This window comes from Narcine bancroftii, chromosome 5 (assembly GCF_036971445.1).
Source record: "Narcine bancroftii isolate sNarBan1 chromosome 5, sNarBan1.hap1, whole genome shotgun sequence".
NCBI lineage: Eukaryota > Metazoa > Chordata > Chondrichthyes > Torpediniformes > Narcinidae > Narcine > Narcine bancroftii.
Window position 1 is genome coordinate 239,797,871 of NC_091473.1, and position 20,842 is coordinate 239,818,712.

Below are 20,842 nucleotides of genomic sequence, written 5' to 3' on the forward strand. Positions count from 1 at the left end.
ATTTAAGAATAAAACACTAAAGTCTGCAGGTGCCGTGATTAAAGTAAAAGTACAATGCTGGAGAAACTCAGCAGGTTAAACAATATCCTTTATGTGACAAAGAAAAAGATATAAAACCAATGTTTTGGGCTTGATCCCTTCAAGGTTTGAACAATTGTGTTTGGCTGCCTGCCTACATTTGTTCATACCTTGTTGGAGGGCTCAAGCCCGAAATGTTGGTTTTGTATCTTTGCTAGTAGCATAAAGAGACTTGGGGATTATTGTACATGAAATACAGGAAACTAGTAGCTTCTTAGAGCAGGTAATTGGGATAGCTAATAGAAGACTTTTTTTTTCCATTTCAAATGATTGGAGTAAAAATATAGTGACATCTTGCTGCAAATATACAAGACATTCTTGAAACCACATCTAAAGTCCTGGTAGAATTCTGGTTCCCTTCAACCAGGCCAAATATATCGTCATCAGAGGCAGTTCAAAGAAGATTTATTATAATCCCAGGATGTTGAGAAAAGATTGAACAGGTTGGGTCTCCACGCAATGAAATTAAGAAGATGGGTAATTTTATTGTTGCGTAAAGGATTCTTGAGGGATTTTACAAGGTAGGTGCTGGGAGGATGATTCTGACATGGAAACAGATGGTGTGGAGGGCCCATTAAAGATTAAGAAGTAATAAGGTTATTTTCCTTCAGAAAGCTGAGTCTTAGGAATTTCTTTTCCCCAGATAGCTCTGATGACTGAATCCATGAATATTTTTAAAGTTGAGATGGAAGCATTTTTAAACAGTAAAGGAAAATGAAATGTTTTGGGGGCAGAGCAGCAAGTTGGATCAGCCATGATCTATTCACACATAAAACTGGCTCAAAGAGCTGAATGGCCCACTCCAATTCCTTTTCCATGTGGACGTATTCGGTGTTCATCTGGCACGTGAGAAACAAAATCAAAAGAAAGATGCAGGATATTGGAGATTATTTGGGATTGTGGAAATATGTGGATATGTGTGGCATCAATACAATGAGAACCAGTCTTCAGAAAACCTGTTCTAATGCGCATTACAAGCAATAATAAATTTTGAAATTAAAAAGGGGGAGGGCACTTCATGTAAGGCAATGAGACTGTGTTTATTGGCTTGCATCTAAACCAGGCTTCAAACACCTTTGCAGCATTGTAACTGAGAACAAAAAAAATATCAAGACCACATTTACCTCTCTTTCCTAATTCTGCTAAAGGGACTCAGACTAGAAATATTAACTTTTTTTTTCCATCGATGCTGTCTGACTTGCTGAATGTTTCCAGGATTTTCTGTTTTTATTGTACCATGTGAGAAAAATCTAATTATAGGCCCTTTCAGGTGGCCTAAACCATTCCAACACCCACCCCCCCCCCCGACCGTATAAAGCCACAGATTAACCCCTTGCAGCTAAATACCTACATGCCTGAATGTGCCCAGAGCACCTCCAAGGCGCCAATACCAACCCTCCTCTGGGAGGGATAATCGGCGGAGCCCAGCGCTCTGCTGACACGCCTGAATGTACAGCCGCTATAAGCCGCTGCTTGGGGGCGAGCTGATGACGTCGTAGTGACATCATCAGCCCGAGACACAGGAGTGCCGCCGACAAGATGTGAGGTGACCGCAACCAAATTAACATCTTGGGATACCTGTGGTCACTTAAATGCAGATATGTAGTTAGTTCACCAATTTGGATACACACTGGTCTCCACGCTGCATGCCTGTGCATCATTGGACCTTCAAGTGTTACTTCGCACTACTGTCAGTGCTTCAATGATGCCACGTCAGCAGGTGAAGCTACGGCTCCAATTGGCCGTCCTCCATGGGCTCCGGAGCATGCTACGTGGTGCCTCTGCCCTTTCAGGTGGACCTTTTAGGGCTGCCAACCAAAAGGTGAGTCTGTACTTTTCAATCCGTTTCTGTCGCCGGCCTCAAGGTGGAGGGTTTGCCTGAAAGGGCCTTGTCTCTCTGCACATCAGATTGCTGTACTGGCAATAAACTCTGTTCTTGTGTGATATTAATGTATTTGTCATGAACAGGATCAAATACTTGCTGGTTAAACTATAGCAAAAAAATGAATGTGGTTTCAGTTGATACTCAAAACCTTGCTGAAATATAAATGGATAGATTTTGTCACCCACAGTCAAACAAACTAAAGGCATTGGCAGTGTTCCAGGATCTGGAGACTGCTCCAGCACCATGTCACTTCCAGCGCACATGTAGTATTCACTTTGGACGGTTGGCGCATGCACGGGTGGTTTCACGTGGTTGGTGAAGTAGATGGCCTGTGTTAATTGGTATGGCAGGTGGGTGAGTGGGGCTCCGATTTTTCTTTTGGACCATTTATCATAGGTTTTCATACTGTTAGATGTCAGACGTTACTAGAAGATTCATGGAACGTTACGATATTACTTTAGAATTTTGTGTTAATTAATACCCCCTCCATAAATCTTCATCCGCGAAGCCAAGCCAAAGAAGAAGAAGAAATGTGGTTAACTTTGACTGGGATGGACAATTCCAAAACTCTTTTAGCTGCCATCAAAAATGAATTTATGAGATGCATACCCAGGAAGAATTTGAATGCTAATCATTGCGACCTAAATCTGTGATGCATCCCAAAGTAGGCTGGGCATGCTCATTTGTGATGGTGTTTCAATATTTAATATAATGATGAAACAGGCTCAAAGTAAAATGTAACTAACCAGGATTCAACATTCTTTTTTCTAAGGAAGGAAGTGTAGTTTCCTCATTGAAAAGGGATGAAGTTGGCAAATCAACCAACCACAGGAATCATGGAATGAAAACCATGACATTTAGAGCTGATGGATTTGTTGCAGGGTTCATCTGCCTTCACAGCCATTGAGTTCAAAGTAATTTCATCCGCCTGTTCCACCATTGAGGTCTTGGTTGGATTTTTCTTTTTTAGGCACCTCACCTTCGATCTTACCACCATGGATGGCCCAACCAGGAATGTAGCTCCAGATGGCATCACTCTCGGGATCTCAGGAGCGCATAAGCTTCTCCACCGTGACAAGGTGACAATCCACGGAAAAGTTTAATCTTGTATACCTCTATGAAGTCTCTTCCCATCCTTTGTTGCTCCCAATAGAAAAGACCTAGCTCAGTCAACCTTGCTTAATAAGACATGTTCTCCAATGCAGGAAACCTCCTGGTAAATCTTCTCTGCACCCTCTCTGAAGCTTCTACATTCGTCCTGTAATGAGGCAATCAGAATTGAACACACTACTCATAGTGTGGTCTAAACATAGCTTACATTGTCTGTTTTTTCTTTTAAGTTATTCATGTGGTTATTCTCCAGTACTTGATTATTTGGGGTCGCATAACCCCTGTGTAAACCATAACTTGTATGATGATGTTGAGTTAAATGCACAAAGCATTTTCACTTTAGCCTATACTTACAGCATTTCTCAGAACATCTATCCCAGGAGATGAGAATTGATGATTGATAACTGGTGGTCAGCGTCATGGATCTTCAGAAAGAGAAACAGTTAATCTTTCAGATCCGAGATCCTTTGTCAGAAAGAGAAAAGTGGTAGCTTTCAGCATCAGATAAATGTTGGAAAGGAAGGGGGCAAAACCAATAATAGGATAAGACCAATTGGCAATTGTCATGACTGTTTCATAGCAACTTATGGAATACCAACTCTGTTAGCAAAGGTAAATTTCATTAAAGTCCATTTCTTATTTCAATACATTTTAGAATATTAATTTGATTTTAAAAAAATTAAATCTTTTTGAATAATTGTCAATATCTGTCAGTGATGCTTTAAAAGAATTAAAGTTTGTTTGACAGCTGAGCAGGTAGAGACCATGGGTGTTGAGACCAGGAACCAGGCCATTGTCTCCACAATGCTCCCCTCTACTTGCACGTATGAAACCAGTCACCATCTGGCTGTAATAGTTCTGTCCAATTTCTCTCCCTGACTGCTTGTTGTGACTTGCATCCAGGAAGATGAATTTTTTTTTTTGCTTCTGCCTGTCAAATTAAACTTGCCGAGTGGAAGACCCAGAGCCCTCAGTGGGCAACGGCAGCCTGAGAAGAAAAAGCACGGGGAAATCCCACAGGTAACTTGCAAAAAATATGTGCTGGCTGAGATTTGCATGCAGTCAGGCTTGGATAGAGATTGGAATATTCCCCAACAGCCAGAGCCGATGTCCACCATTCAAACTGGCAGATTTCGGGAATCACCTATGGAGACAGTACCTAAATATCCCAAGGTTGAAGAGTAACTGGGTGTAATTGGGCAGCTTGGGCTTGTGGGCCAAAAGAGCTCATTACTGTGTTGTATGTCTAAATTTTAAATGTGTTCCTGCTGATTCAATACTTTGCATCTTGAAATAAGATTAAATACAGCATTCCCTTTACAGACTATGATATAAATAAACCACATAAATAACAAATACATTGGTTGATGACCTGCTTTCAGTTTTTCCCCAAGCATATGTTGTTATAACAATATTCATGGAAGTGATGCAATTATGACTAAAGCAAGTGTAAAAAATGCTGAATATCCATACTGTTCATTTATGCAATACCTCCTGACCTTGAGAGTGATAGCTACCATTCAGGCTCCAGCTGGCACAACCCTGTTTACATTGGTTGGCTCCTGTCTGGCTGTAACTTTTAGCTGTCCTTTTCAGCCAACAGATTTCTGCATAGTCAATTACATATACATTTAAAATTGTTTCTGTCATTGGGAAGTTAGATGCTTAGAGCAGGGGTCAGGAGAAGCTGTGCCGTACCTCCCTCGAGTTCCCCTGAATTCCCCAGGATTGAATAAATATTGATTCAATAAAAAGGAGCAGAATGGTTAGTGTTGCGGTCGTTGCAGTGCAATGATGTTACAGTGCCAGAGACTTTGGTTCGAATCTCATGCTGTCTGTAAGGGAATTTGTATGTTCTCCCCAAGTCAGCATGATTTTTCTCCAGGCACTCAGGTTTTCTCCCACCATTCAAAATGTCCCAGGGTTGAAGAGTAACTGGGTGTAATTGGGCGGCTTGGGCTCATGGGCCAAAAGAGCTCATTACTGTGTTGTATGTCTAAATTTTAAAATAAAATAGTGATATTGTACTGTGCGCTTTTAAGCAGTAAGGGAGAAAAATCTTAAGCACTTTAAAAAATATATATTGAATTTTCTGCAACACTTTCTTTCAACACTTTTAATTATCTGTCATAAAGTTATCAGACCTTGGGGGAAAAATATGGTAATTGATCATAATGAATCATCCTTTCGGGCAGTTTGATTTTATTTACTTCAAGGTTGACAAGATAACGTGATGCACGAGGAAGACTTGACCTGATGATGGAATCTGGAGAGTTTGCGAAAGTATGAAGCAGAATCCCTGTGAGGTGTCCTTCTCCAAGAACTCGCCGTGAGTCTGGAATGACATCACTGACTCAAAGATTCAACAGGCTTCCCTGATCTAATTTTTTTTTCCCTCTGCTTTGAGATCAAAAGTTATGGCCTACAAATCAGTCATCTCCAAATGACTTCTAATTCAATCTATTTTTTCCCTTTTAGATTATTAGACAGCTCTTATATGGAATATGAAATTCTTCCTTGATGTGATATTTAGTGACATAAGTTAACAGCAAAAATTTATTTAAATAATGGAAGGGTGAAAGTTTTGTGAACTTTTGTAGTAATTCCAAAATCTAGAATTAGCATGCTGTATAATGTCTGATTAAAAATGGCAGGAGTTCATTCTCTTGGCCTCTTTATACTCTCCACCTTGATAATTCCATAGCATGATGCTTCTAAGATATTAGTGAGGGAGATTCAAAGCACACTTGGACATCTTTGCTACATACACTTAAAAAAAGGAAAGTTGGAAGGACATACTAGAAATTGGATAAATTATCTCTTGCTTTTTTTTAAAAGAGACTAATTTTGCAAAAATTGATTTTGTCTGCAAAGAAATTGAGAAAAGTTACACCATCTTGAAATAAGGTGACACAGCTTCATATGGGATCCATATTTGTGCAACTGACATTTAAACGGTGTCACCCATTCATGAAATTCTATCACAATATCAGCACAGCAACTTTGACCTCCATCTGACTGTGTAACTGGCATTTGGAGAAAAACTGCTGGTCACAAAATGCCAAGAAACAATCACATCCTTGGAGAGATGCAAAGGAGTCGTCGTTCTCGTTTTGATATTTTGACCACAAAATCCAAGTGTCTCGTATTCAAGTGAAAACACAAAATGCTGGAGTGTCTCAGCAGGTCAAACAGTGTCCTTTATGCAGCATTTGTAGACATCATGTAGACTTTGCGACATAAAGGATGCTGTTTGACCTGCTGAGCTACTCCAGCATTTTGTGTTTTTACTTCAACCACAATGTCTAGAGAGTTTTTGTGATTTACTTCTAGTGTCATATTCAGTACATTTTTACAAACATTTATCCTTCTACCATAAAATTTGAAGCTATTTTCTTTTACTTAAGTATATTATTCCCTATGGCTTGCTCATCATCCTACACCTTGCTGTTGTGGAGCTGTACAGCCCAGAGCGGCATCACAATCTCTAACCATGACATTGCCATTCATGCCCTTCATCTTGCCTCATCTCTGTGGCTACGTGAACAAGTTTAACATCCCTGGTTGGGGTGCAGTCCTATTTAACATCAAATGTTTAGATGGCAACACTGTTGCCAACTCGGGTTAGTGATGTTCCTGAAGATTTTGTCGTGCAGTGTAACTGTTTCATGACAGGCAATGTGGGTGGGTTGTTTAAGCATTAATCGTTTTCCCTGTGCCAAGATCCTCAAAGTTCTTGTACTCACAATAATTCTCTAATGCTCTCATTGGAAAATGAAAACAAGCAACTGTTGCATGTCAAGTTTATTGACATCCAATTGCACAAGTACGAGTCAATGAAACAGCATTCTCCAGTCCTCGGTGCAAAGCATGCAGACTCACAACCAGACATAACACACATACAGACAAACAATACACGTGCAGGACAAATATTCATACATGCAAATAAATAAATATTGTTTGGTAAATATGAGGGTTACAGATGGTTAATGTGAGCAGATCCTTTGGTCATTCAGCATTCTCACGCCTGAGGGAAGAAGCTGCTCCTCAGACTGGTGGTCCTGCTCCGATACTCTTGTACCTCTTTCCCAATGGGAGCAGCTGAAAGTTGCTGTTTGCAAGGTGGATGGGGTCCTCAATGATTTTGCTCACCTGCTTCAGACAACGATTTAGTAGATTATGCTGATGGCAGGGAGGGAGACTCCAGTGGTCTGTAGATTAACCTCCAATCCATTTCTCTGCAGCAACCGTACTGCACTGTAATGCAGCCACTCAGAACATTCTTGATTGACTTCCTGTAGAAGGTTGACATAATGGCGACCGGTAGCCTTACCCACTTCAGTCTTCTCAGGAAGTACAGTCTCTGTTACACTTTCCTGACAAGTGAGATGTTATCTGTTCATGATAGGTCACTAGACAAGTGAACTCCGAGGAACTTGGTGATCTCTACTACAGAGTTGTTGATGTGTAGTGGTCTGTTCCTGGTCCTCCTGAAGTCTAATAATTTCCTCCACTTTATCCACGTTGAGACTCAGTCTTGGATATGGTGCAAGCCCCTTAAGTTTTCTGCAATTATCTTAATTTGATGTTAGTGTTGAACACAAATTTCCATAAATCAAAAAATGTGAAAACTTACTTTGAGATAAATCATTCAAGATTAAAGATGTGGGATAGAATTCAATGGAAACAAAACCTAAGGATTCAGTAATGGAATGAGAAGCAATGAGATCAAGGGAATAGAATTTCATCAATGAAAATGTATAAATGAGAAATCGTATTTTTTGCAGTTGAAAGTAACTTGTGGAATAAATTGTTTTGCAAGATAATTTCAGAAATCAGATTTTACATTACAGTCTGTTATACTGGAAAATGAGGCCAAGCAAATTTGGCAACCAAAGATTAAGGCATTGGAAGTCCATCTAAGCCAGCAATTTTCAACCTTTTTTGCTACTCAAAGTTTATGGGTGGCTTTCCCTGTGAAGTAGTCAAGTTTAGTTGTTTTCTTCCATACTTCTTTCCAACTGACTACATAATATAAAAAAAAATAAAAATATTTAGGACTTCAGTCCATGACCCTCCCTTAATGGGCCATATGACCCCCATTAAGAATGGCTGCTCTAATTGACAGGAGCAAGTTTTCACAGAATTATCATTATAATTCAAATTTACTTAATCTTGAGTTTTTATAAATGGTGTTTCCTTTCATTTATCCTTAATAGAAAAAAAATTGGAACCCAATAATCAGTGTGTTGTGTTTCATTTCAATATATATTTGGTGGAACACGTTTGTCATAAACATATTTAAAAACCCTGCTATCCGGCATCTCAGTGGATTGTTAGATGCCGGATAAGTGTATTATTTTCTGGTTGCTTGAGATTTACTCTTATAATGCGTAATGAACACACCTTATTATTAATAATAAACTGCTTAAAAGATAGTAATATACTGTAATTACACTGAACAAAATTCACTTGCATGAACATATATTTATTTTTAGCCACATTCTTTGAAAATATTTAATTACCTCCCCTCCTCACTACATCTAGGGAGCTGCAAAAAGATGAACAAGAGCCTCCCCTGCAGCTCTAAGCAGGGATATGAGAGTTACCCCATTGTAAAAGGGGAGGATTGTTCCCCTCTAACAACTAGCTAATACGAGTCTGTAAAACTATAAATTAAAAAAAAGTCACCCCGCCTAGTGGCATCAACCAGCTCTTCATCCTGGATGATGCCGTTGCTACAACGACTGCTACAAGCAAAATAGGACCAAGGCTGGCTGAATATTTGCTCCCATCTTCGCCAAAGGTTTATATGTTACTTCAGAGAATATTTACTTTTACAAATTTAAACTTGCATATATTTTTACTTGTTATTCTATTCTTATTTCTTTAAATTTATTTTCCTTAATTTTTTTCCCCATTTGTTTGCGGCTGCCACTTGCTTGAATTCCAGAGACCATGGCTTTTTTTTTTACTGTATCTGCTCTTGATTATCCTGAAGTATTTGGTTATGGGTATCTCAGTCTTTCTTGAGCTTTCTCATTATTCTTAGCAACCTTATGAAATTCTTCAGGATAGATTAAATTGCGTAGATCAGCATTTCAATAAAATTAAATGAATGACACTGCCCTTATTCCATTCTCCTTCCTCCCTAAAGACTCATTTACATGGGGCACATTTCATTTGGGAGACGAGCTATTCTTTGTCGTAACAGAATACTACAGCATGTGGCCATCACTGACAAATTAATAGAGTGCTTGAAGGATTGCTCTTTTATTATTCATGAGCTGAAGGAATATAATACGGTAATAGTGAAGTTATTTACGTCTCTCTGGCGGGATTAAGGTTTGCTACATAAAGATGCAAATAGAATGCTATTTTCAGTGGTAGATTTCCCACTGCTCTATTATTTAATCAATTCAGTGGACAGTTTCAAAGTATTCACATTTTTGTGTGAGATGTGTTTGATGCCATATCTGAAATGTGTATACCAGTTCTTTAATTACAAGCATTGATTCTTCTTTCCATTTTAGTTATGTCATAGAATTTCAGGTCAGTTGAACTGGAGGTGGTCCTCTCTGAGGAAGGATTTGGACATTTGTCATTGTCACATGAGAAAAATAATCTGGTGGAACAGATTTCCTGCTGTTAGTAGTATTTGTTTTATTTTCTTGAGGAGGCTAAAATAACACAAAGTTAGAAGATAGCCCCCTGTCTCCCTTGATCCAAAACATGTTGAGTAATTAATAGTTTTTCTTTTACTATCTGAAGTTTGTTCTGGGCACCCACCACTTTCTGTATTTTTTTTAAAAACTTACCTCTGATATGTTCTCTTGGAGGCCTTGGAGGAGGAGATGCAAAGTGAAAGAGCTGATTATTGGCTCAGGGTGCCAGGCATTCCACAAACAGATATGCAGAGGAGATAGCCATGGGGCACTGTTTCATGACCTGAGGGTGTTAGCTCAGTGTAGGGTAATGGCTGTTAATGCATCCTTCAGTGGCTATATCCCATTAACTACTAGTCTTAGCAACGATTCTGATTTCAGATTTGACATTTACTGTCAGAGTACATACATGACATTACATACAACCTTGAGATTTTTTTTTTCCTGTGGGCAATGCAGAATTACCACTTATTGGCAGTGCAGAGAAAAACTGATTCAACTGTACACATAAAGAAATATAAACAGACTGTTTTTCTATCTCTGTATTGCACAATCAATAAAGTGCAAAAGTAAAAGTCCTTAAATAAGTTTCTGATTGAGTTTCTTGGTGGAGGGGGAGCAGCTGTTCCTGAACTTGGCAATGCAAATCTTGTGGCAACTATAACTTTTCCCTGATGGTAGCAGCAAGTACAGAGCATGTGTTGGGTAGTGTGGATCCTTGATGATTTCTGCTGTGGATAATCTCAATGGTTTTACCTGTGATGTCCTGGGCTGCGTCCATTACCTTTTGCAGGGATTTGCACTGTGGTATTGGTGTCCCTGTACCAGACCATGATGAAGCCAGTCAACACCCTTTCCACCACACGTCTGCAAAAATTTTTCAGGGTTTGCAATGTCGTACCAAACCTCCACAAACTCCTGAGGAGGTAGAGGCGCTGATGTGGTTTCTTCACGATGCCATTTGTGCGTTAGGTCCAGGAAAGATCCTTCAAGAATTTGATCACCCTCTCCACCTCAGGTTCCCCCGATGATCAGTCGTACACCTGTTTTTCCCTTCTGAAGTCAACGATCAGCTTTTTGGTGATGTTTAGTGTGAGGTTGTTGATATTTATGATTTGAGGAAGTTTATCATTCAATGAGTTGCATATCAACTATTGATTTCCCCTGCAACCGCTGCAACCGTGTCTGCCTGTCCCGCATCGGACTTGTCAGCCACAAACGAGCCTGCAGCTGACATGGACTTTTACCCCCTCCATAAATCTTCATCCGCGAAGCCAAGCCAAAGATTGATTCTTCAAATGTTGCTGCCAACCAGGGGGTGGCACCAAACATTCCGATGTACCAATGGACCCTGACACCTTGGCCTGTGTCATGCCGAGACCTTCATTTCATAGCTTGCATATGCTGACAGCCAATCTACCACAACCATCGTTGCACAGAATCGTATGCATTTGACTCATTTTACTGAAAAACTGTGTGTGTCTCATTCTCCAAGTCCTTTTCTAGTAATGTGTGCCAGTCTTCAGGCAACTGATTTGTGTGTAAGTTTAACGGCAAGACAAAGTTCCTTAGCACCTGCTATGTTATTCCCTGCTGATCTCAGCAACTTTAAATTGCCTCAAAAAGCAGCAGAAGCTGTCAGAATTTAATTGGGAACCAGTCTATCAGCAAATAATGTGGGAGATATGTGTTCAGCTGTGTTAAGTTGAAGAAAGTGTGCCAGTTGAAATTCTGAACTCAACTACAATAACGTTCCATCAAATCTGGGTAAATAAGAAAACCTGCTGGTGATGGGGTCCAGTGCAGGACACAGAAGTGCTGGAGAAACTTGACATTTCCTGACAAGGGACTTGGGCCCTGTAATGCGCATCGAAAGAACCAAAGACTTGTTGATCCAAACCAAGGCTTTTATTAAATAAAAGACTGGAGCATATCACAAGTAGGTCGACCAGTCCAGAATGACCTGGTCTGGCTAGGAGCAATCCTTTAAGACCCACCAGTAGGTGTGGCTACACTCTCAGCCAATCACAGTACATATACACATTGGTGATAGAATCTGTACTATCACAGGCCCAAAATGTTGCCTTTATTTCCCATGGATGCTGTGTGACCTGCAGTTGTTTCTCCAGTATTTTGTGTTCTGCCCTCAAATCTACAGATTAATGTTATTGTGGTGGTACTTTATTACACCACTAGGTCACCAGGTGGCTCACCTGGTGACCTTGCATATATAAACCGGTGGAGACCCATCCCTCCCTTATTCTGGCCTAGGCTTGCACAGAGGCAAGACCTAGCTGTATATATTAGTCTATTAAAACTAGCGTTTTACCTGCACTCTGCTTTGTGATTTGATCCTAGTCATCATCAGTTATGACTGCACCATCCCCCCCCCCCCCCCAAAATTCCACATTTCTGTTGGGTAGTAACTGCAGTTTCATTGATATCCACCAAGCTACAAATGCGCATCTTTTTATCAACAATAATGGCAGTGTGGACTTGCTCTAAGGTTAAAAATTTTTGGTCACAAGTTGAATCGTTTTTGAAGCGAGCATTAAAAGTAAGTTTACCATTTGATCCAATGTTATTTTTATTAGGGGATATTAAGTCTATTGCTTTAAAGTTGAGATTGACTATGTACCAAATTGAATTTTTACAATTGAATTCTTGCCTCTCCCCTGATCATATTCAATGAATACCTTTTCTTGGTCTGGATTCCTCCTCCAGCCAGCACTGTATTCTGAGATTTCCTGATTTTTAATTTTTTTTTATTTTGGCTCATTCTGCTTATTGCTTGAAGAATGGCTCAGCCCCAAAATGTTGGCAATATATCTTTGTCTCCTATGGATACTGAAAGATCTGCTGAGTTCCTCCAGCATTTCAGTGTGTTTTTTTTTACTACAACCACGGCATCTGCAGACTTTTGTGTTTCATTCTGATTTTTTTTCTCCCCCCCACTGGTTAAGGCCAAGCCAAAGGAACACCAAAGCTTTACTGTATTCAAAGACCATCCCTGCTCTTTCACTTCCAGCGTTCAAAATGTATGCTTTGAATATTCATGCAGGAACACCCACAGTTCAAAACATGAAGAAAAGTACACTGCACTTATTTAGTGAAACACCAGCAAGAAATGTAGCAGAAATTAAATGACCGACTATTGTGAAACTGATCCATTTTTTAAAAAAAAAATCTATCTCACAATGATCAGAAGATGAATACTGTAGTGTGAACTTTGTAGGAGCAAGTCATGCTTTGAATTCACAATGTTATGATAATTGGGAGCAGAGTTTGTTCAGAACTGGAGTTTGTATAACAGACAGAGAAAGCTTGAGGCTTGGAACAATTCATTCTTTGTTGAATTGTGATGAGCCATGCTGGAGAGTTTGGCAAGCCTGGGACTGTCAACAATGGGAAAATAGTGCAAAAGCTGCAAATTAATTACCAGTACAAGGCATTCTGACTTGATAATACTGTTTATACTCAAATTGTCCACAACTACTCCATTCCAAATATATCAACGTGAAAGGATTTAAATAGGAAAACTTTAATAATATACTATACTATTTTGTCTGTTCATTAACACCAAATCATTTGTATTTTTCGTACAAATCCTAGAGAATACCATTCGGCAGAGCACTGCGCCTCGTCAGTCCCATTTCAAGCACAGACCATAAGAGATTCCAGATAATGGAGATGGTGTTTTTTTTAAAAAGCACAAGTGAATCATGAGTTATTGAGGAGGTGTACCATCATTGGTAGATCATGTGACTGGGATGTCTCTGGTGAGATAATTACCTCCTGGAATTATCTGAATCAAATGAATACCCAGAAATGCTCTATTATGGACAAAGAATGCCTGTAGATTAAATTTACTCATGATACAAGATGGGATTTATAGAGGAGACCTCAGTTACAAGAATCACACCCATAAAAGCAGTTATAATTCAAAGGAAGTATTTTCACCTCTGACTTTGAGGTTGTGGATCTAAACACTGCTTTGGGAATTGAACATGTCATATAAACTGAAGTTTTACCGCAGTACTGCAGAAGGGTATATAACCATCAATGTCATTATATTAACCTACGATCCTGTAAGTTGTTAAAGGGTGAGAGGAAGCAAGAACACATGGAGGAAACCACGCTGAAATAGGGAGAGCATACAAGATGCTGCAATACCATTGTGCTAACTGCCATGTTAACCATGCCGCCCACTTAAACATGTGGCCTGACAACTTCAACAATAATTTATTGATTATAAATTGAGGGTCTCAATAGCTTGCTTTTGGCAAGGTTGCTCATTAGATCCATGGTCATTTGCATACAATATTTGTTTGGTTAAAGAAGACAGAGGAGTTGTTTTTCTGACTGAAGGTCTGTAGCCAGTGATGTTCTGCAGGGATCAGTGTTCTGAGCTCTCTGATTGATTTGGATGAAAAATATCAATGGACTGATTTGTTTGTTGCAAACAAGACAAAAATCGCCAGAGTTGAGGCGAGGGAGGCAAATTGTCAAAGGATTCCTTTGGACGTTGGTCAGTTAGAATTGTGGGTGGAGAAATCGCTGATGGAGTTAAATCTGGACAAGTGTGAGGGATACATTTTGGGAGGTCAAAAGCAAGAGAAAAGTATACAGTTGGACCAAATGGGAGCACTGATTTTCAAAGTGATCTTGGAGTGTAAATGCATAGGTCCCAGAAAGTTCCAGTACAAGTGAATGAGGTGGTACAGATGGTGGACAGTATATTTGGATTCATCAGTTGGAGCACTGAATATAAAAGTTAACAACTCTATAAAACTTGGATTAGGTCACATTCAGCAGATTGTGTGCCATTTGTTTCCACATCACAGGAAGGACTTGGAGGCTTTGGAGGGGTTGCAGAAGAGATTTACCAGAATGTTGCCTGGATCAGAGAGTATTAGCTATAAGGAGAGGATGTACAAACTTGGGTTGCTTTTTTTCTCTCGAATGTTGGAGACAAAGGTGCGAGCTGATAAAGTTCATAAAATTATAAGAGGCATATTTATGGTCGTCAGAATCTTTGTCCCAGCATGGAGATATCAAATATTTGAGAGTTTACCTTTAAGGTGAGAGCGGGAAAGTTTTTTTTTCACACATAGGGTGGTAAGTGCTTGGAACATGAGGAGGTAGTACAAGCAAAAATGCTAGCAAAAATTAAGAGGTATTTAGACAGACCCATAAACAGGCAGGAAATCAAGAGATATGAACCATGCACAAGCAGATGGGATTCATTATGTTGACACATAATGGTCTGCACAGATATGGTGGGCCAAATGGCCTGTGCTTGTCCTGTGCTGTTCAATATTCCATGTTCTAATTGAAATAAATGTCACTTTTTCTTGTTTTGGACAAATTTAGTGCTTCTGAGTTTTGAGTTCCAAATTTCAAAAATGAAGTTAAGGCCATCATTGGTAGAATGATTATAGAGAAGTTGGAGAGGATTATTCCAAAACCAGATGCATGGTCTGATTTTGGTCAAAATACCAAGTAATGTGAGGAATTCAGCAGTGCTTTGACCTTTTTGGTGAAGAAGATGGCCACTGTCAGATCAGATCAATTTGTTGACACACAGACTATAAACCCAATCTCTCAAAAAAAATGGACTTGCAGAAACATAATGAAGCTTGTCCATTCTCCTGCAGCTTAAACCTTCTGTAATTTTGATGAAGCAGGTGGAAGAATTGTTTCATTTGCTTTTACATATGATGTGCTTTCAGCCAAGGCAATATATTTTTGAAAGAAACCTCAACAATCTGAAAACAGAAATCCATGTACAAAACACAAGGGGCAGAATTTCAAGATTGAAAGGCACCCACTTGGAAGAGATGCGGAGGAATTTCTTCAGCCAGAGGGTGGTAAACCTATGGAATGTTCCGCTACAGGTGGTTGTGGAGCCCAAGTTATTGAGTGTATTTAAGGGAGAGATTGATATGTTCTTAATTAGCCAGGGCATCAGAGGTCCTGGGGAGAAGGCCGGGCAGTGGGGCCAAGTGGAAAAATGGATCAGCTCAGGATTAAACAGCATGCAGACTCGATGGGCTGCATCTATTTCTGCTCCTGTGTCTTAAAAGTCATAAGCACCTGAAAGCAAAATTAATTTATGCTCATTGAATTAGTTATTTTATTTCCCTTCAGAAACCATCAGTGTTAAAATGGAAAATGTTGAAATATTTAATTGTTGGGATGATCATTTTTGTGGATACCTTGAATAACCTGATGGCTCAAAGTTAAATGGTGTTTGAACTTTGCTATTGTTGGGACAAATATTCATCTTGCCGTTCACATAATTTTTCTTTTAGTCCAGAATATAAAATCATTAACTTTCCTGATATTTCAGGTCTTCAGCTTTGATTCCAGTTGAAATTGAGTAAATAGATTGATTTTAAATAGATGCACATTTGCATCAATTGTAAAGTAAATAAATTTGTTCTAAGTTTTTTTTAAACCAAAGATTAAATGTTTAAAGCTGCAGAAATACTCAGTAGTGCTTAATGCCGATCAATAACTTATTAGATCCACCACAATTGATCAGAATGTAGTATTTTGCTACATTTAACAGATGAAAGTTTACACACCTTGTATCTTATTTTAATGACATCTATAGATTTCTGTTTCAAAAAATTGTTGATCATTTGCCAATGTCTCTGCATGTAAAATGTTTGTAAGAAACTATAGAAATCTGTCATTTTTTGTTTTCTCTTAAACGCAGCATTTAAAATCATCATTAGTTAATTTAATATGCTCTATTATTTATTTCACAACGTTCATAAATTTACCTCAAGTAAAGATGCTGGAAAATCAATTTGAAATTGGTCCATTTTAGCAAAATGCATTTAAAATATCTCCAAAAATGAGAATCAAAGAAGAATTATTTCCCAAGGCCTGAATGACACTTGCATTGCCATATGAGGGCATGCAAATTTTCAAAAGATTGCAGCACTGCCTCGTGATTATCCTTCCAGGATTGTGTTTGAACAAAAAAAAATCTGGATCTTGACCAGTGTGATACAGATATGAGTTTGAATTTTTGGGATAACTGGACTTCTGTTGCCTGGTGACCAGGATAACAGGGCTAGAAGTGAAAGTACTCAGGCAACATCATTTAAATTTGGGAATATAAACAGATGAGCAATGCAATAAAATGAGCAAGTCCAATAAAATCTCCAGTGTCCAGCACCTACAAGGATTATGGATGCCAGATATACGAATTTTCCGGTTACCTGAGAAAATACTGTTACAATGTCTAACTAATTCACAGTTTGAAAGACAGCACAAAATTTGGAGAAAAAAAACAGTTGTAGTCCTTAGTTATGTAAAGTTCACTTTAATCAAGTAAATCAGTAATTTACAGAATTTAAATTCAAGCCATAACAACATAATGCTAATCGTCTGCCATCATAATCAACCACCCCTCCCCCCCCACTGTAAGTTTACAGATAAATCCTTTGTAATACACTTAATAAAACTTAGGCAGGGATAGGGAGACACTTTGGGAGAGTCACACCAGTGGAGAGCAGCATCAGCTGGCTCCTCATCCTGAGTGCTGCCATTTTATTCAAATATAACTTTATTTAAACACCTGCTGCAGGCAGAGCACGACTAGGGCACTCCACTGGCTGAATATTTGTTCCCATTTTTACCAAGGATTTGTGTGCTGCTTCGGAGAACATTTACTTTTACTATTTAAAATTTTTATTTATTTGGTTTTTTAAAAATCTACCTGTTTATTTATTTATTTCCTCCTTTTTTTTCCTCGCCGGTTGCTTGGGTTGCCGGTTTCTTGAATTCCTGACATTGGGGATTTTACTGTATCTATCTTTTTGTACTTCTCAATCAACCAATCATATTAGAGTTGACCTCCAGTTAGAGATAATCCAGGGGCAAGGAGAGAATAATATCAATAAAAATAAGGAAATGGCAGAAAAAAGAAATTGCATCAAACAATGAGAGACACCGGAGATTGCAGGAATTAACATTTGATTGATATATAACGTATATTCAAGCAAAAATCCTTAAATCCTTTGAGTTGTTACTGCCCCAGCTGATATCCCTCTCTCCCCACTGCATAAGGATTTGGCAGAACTTTAAAGTAAATGTGATTGGATATTTTAGGTAAGTCATGCCCTTTCAATGGTTTTAAATAAAGAATTAAATTTTGAATTTAATTATGAATTCCTATTTTATAGGGATTTGGACAAATGCGCATTTGTGAAATAGCAACCAATCGTACGTCCCCCAGCAAAAGCAGAGAATAAGGTGTTAAACATAGTGTACAACAAGCATGTGATTCACTTACTCTGCGTTGTATACTTTGATCAAAGATAAATCTCAACCCTTCAGTCTTCAAAAGTCACTATCCATGATTCTGTGTGAGAAAACAGATTTTGTTCTTGTTTTGGAACAACAGCAATTTATTGCTGTACAGCAGATCGCTGGTGCCATCTTGTGCATGCAGTCGAATACATCTCACCCATGGAGTCAAAGTTTAAAAAAAACCTTGCCATTAAGCCAAATGTACTATTTCCATTTGTAAATAATGTAGTTTCTTTACCACTCAGTGTTTCAATTGATTATCAATCCAGACTGCATTATTTCATTTCTTCCACTGCAAAACTTTTATTTAAATTTCCTTGGCAGCTCAATGAAGAGAATTTTATAGGTAAGCCATCCATTTGATTTCCAAAGTACCCAAAATTAGCAGTAAATGTGAAGGTTGGGAACACTTTAAAACTTAGCAAGGAAGACCAAGAATTTGATAAAGAAATGAAAGACAGGAAATGTAAGTGAGTTATGGAAAAAAATATTGACGGGGGTAAATAAATGAGAGAGGAATTAAACAACTTTGTCTCTACCCAAACATAAACCCTCAGAAATACCACAGAATCAAAGATCTAGTGAAAAAAAAGAAATGATGGAAATAAATGGTATCCTTAAAGAAAAAAGTCACTGGAGAAATTACAAATCCCAAGGATCAGATTATCTACATCAGCGGTTCTCAATCTTTTTCTTTCCACTCACACACCACTTCAAGTATTCTCTATGCCATCAGACCTTTGTGATTCGTAAAGGATTGCTTAAGGTGGAATGTTGGTGGAAAGAAAAAGTTTGAAAACCACTGTTTTAATCATACCTAATTGACTCGTTATGTGCAGTTTCATAACTCTAAAGGAGATGGGCAATGACATTTTTTTCTCTCAAGCTAAATATTTCAGTAACAATGGGTCAAGAGCAGTGATTCTCAACCTTCCCTTTCCACCCGTTGGTAAGCAATCCCTTACCAATCACAGAGCACTTATGGCATTTTTTTTTCTTCTTTGGCTTGGCTTCGCGGACGAAGATTTATGGAGGGGGTAAAAAGTCCACGTCAGCTGCAGGCTCGTTTGTGGCTGACCAGTCCGATGCGGGACAGGCAGACACGATTGCAGCGGTTGCAAGGGAAAATTGGTTGGTTGGGGTTGGGTGTTGGGTTTTTCCTCCTTTGCCTTTTGTCAGTGAGGTGGGCTCTGCGGTCTTCTTCAAATGAGGCTGCTGCCCGCCAAACTGTGAGGCGTCAAGATGCACGGTTTGAGGCGATATCAGCCCACTGGCGGTGGTCAATGTGGCAGGCACCAAGAGATTTCTTTAGGCAGTCCTTGTACCTTTTCTTTGGTGCACCTCTGTCACGGTGGCCAGTGGAGAGCTCGCCATATAATACGATCTTGGGAAGGCGATGGTCCTCCATTCTGGAGACGTGACCCATCCAGCGCAGCTGGATCTTCAGCAGCGTGGACTCGATGCTGTCGACCTCTGCCATCTCGAGTACCTCGACGTTAGGGGTGTGAGCGCTCCAATGGATGTTGAGGATGGAGCGGAGACAACGCTGGTGGAAGCGTTCTAGGAGCCGTAGGTGGTGCCGGTAGAGGACCCATGATTCGGAGCCGAACAGGAGTGTGGGTATGACAACGGCTCTGTATACGCTTATCTTTGTGAGGTTTTTCAGTTGGTTGTTTTTCCAGACTCTTTTGTGTAGTCTTCCAAAGGCGCTATTTGCCTTGGCGAGTCTGTTGTCTATCTCATTGTCGATCCTTGCATCTGATGAAATGGTGCAGCCGAGATAGGTAAACTGGTTGACCGTTTTGAGTTTTGTGTGCCCGATGGAGATGTGGGGGGGCTGGTAGTCATGGTGGGGAGCTGGCTGATGGAGGACCTCAGTTTTCTTCAGGCTGACTTCCAGGCCAAACATTTTGGCAGTTTCCGCAAAGCAGGACGTCAAGCGCTGAAGAGCTGGCTCTGAATGGGCAACTAAAGCGGCATCATCTGCAAAGAGTAGTTCACGGACAAGTTTCTCTTGTGTCTTGGTGTGAGCTTGCAGGCGCCTCAGATTGAAGAGACTGCCATCCGTGCGGTACCGGATGTAAACAGCGTCTTCATTGTTGGGGTCTTTCATGGCTTGGTTCAGCATCATGCTGAAGAAGATTGAAAAGAGGGTTGGTGCGAGAACACAGTCTTGCTTCACGCCATTGTTAATGGAGAAGGGTTCAGAGAGCTCATTGCTGTATCTGACCCGACCTTGCTGGTTTTCGTGCAGTTGGATAATCATGTTGAGGAACTTTGGGGGACATCCGATGCGCTCTAGTATTTGCCAAAGCCCTTTCCTGCTCACGGTGTCGAAGGCTTTGGTGAGGTCAACAAAGGTGATGTAGAGTCCTTTGTTTTGTTCTCTGCACTTTTCTTGGAGCTGTCTGAGGGCAAAGACCATGTCAGTGGTTCCTCTGTTTGCGTGAAAGCCGCACTGTGATTCTGGGAGAATATTCTCGGCGACACTAGGTATTATTCTATTTAGTAGAATCCTAGCGAAGATTTTGCCTGCAATGGAGAGCAACATGATTCCCCTGTAGTTTGAGCAGTCTGATTTCTCGCCTTTGTTTTTGTACAGGGTGATGATGGTGGCATCACGAAGATCCTGAGGCAGTTTACCTTGGTCCCAACAAAGCTTGAAAAACTCATGCAGTTTGGCATGCAGAGTTTTGCCGCCAGCCTTCCAGACTTCTGGGGGGATTCCATCCATACCTGCTGCTTTGCCACTTTTCAGTTGTTCGATTGCCTTATA

At 39.7% G+C, this 20,842-nt stretch overlaps 1 protein-coding gene across 2 annotated transcripts in view; it reads left to right on the forward strand.

Annotated features, from left to right (window-relative positions):
- Nucleotides 1-20,842, forward strand: part of kif21b (kinesin family member 21B) — a 217,739-nt gene that overhangs the window by 20,107 nt on the left and 176,790 nt on the right. For both annotated transcript variants that reach the window (XM_069941774.1, XM_069941776.1), the window contains exon 2: nucleotides 2,934-3,042. In XM_069941774.1, coding sequence (XP_069797875.1) covers nucleotides 2,990-3,042 — 53 coding nt within the window. In that variant the 5' untranslated portion in view covers nucleotides 2,934-2,989. The remainder of the gene's footprint in view (nucleotides 1-2,933; nucleotides 3,043-20,842) is intronic.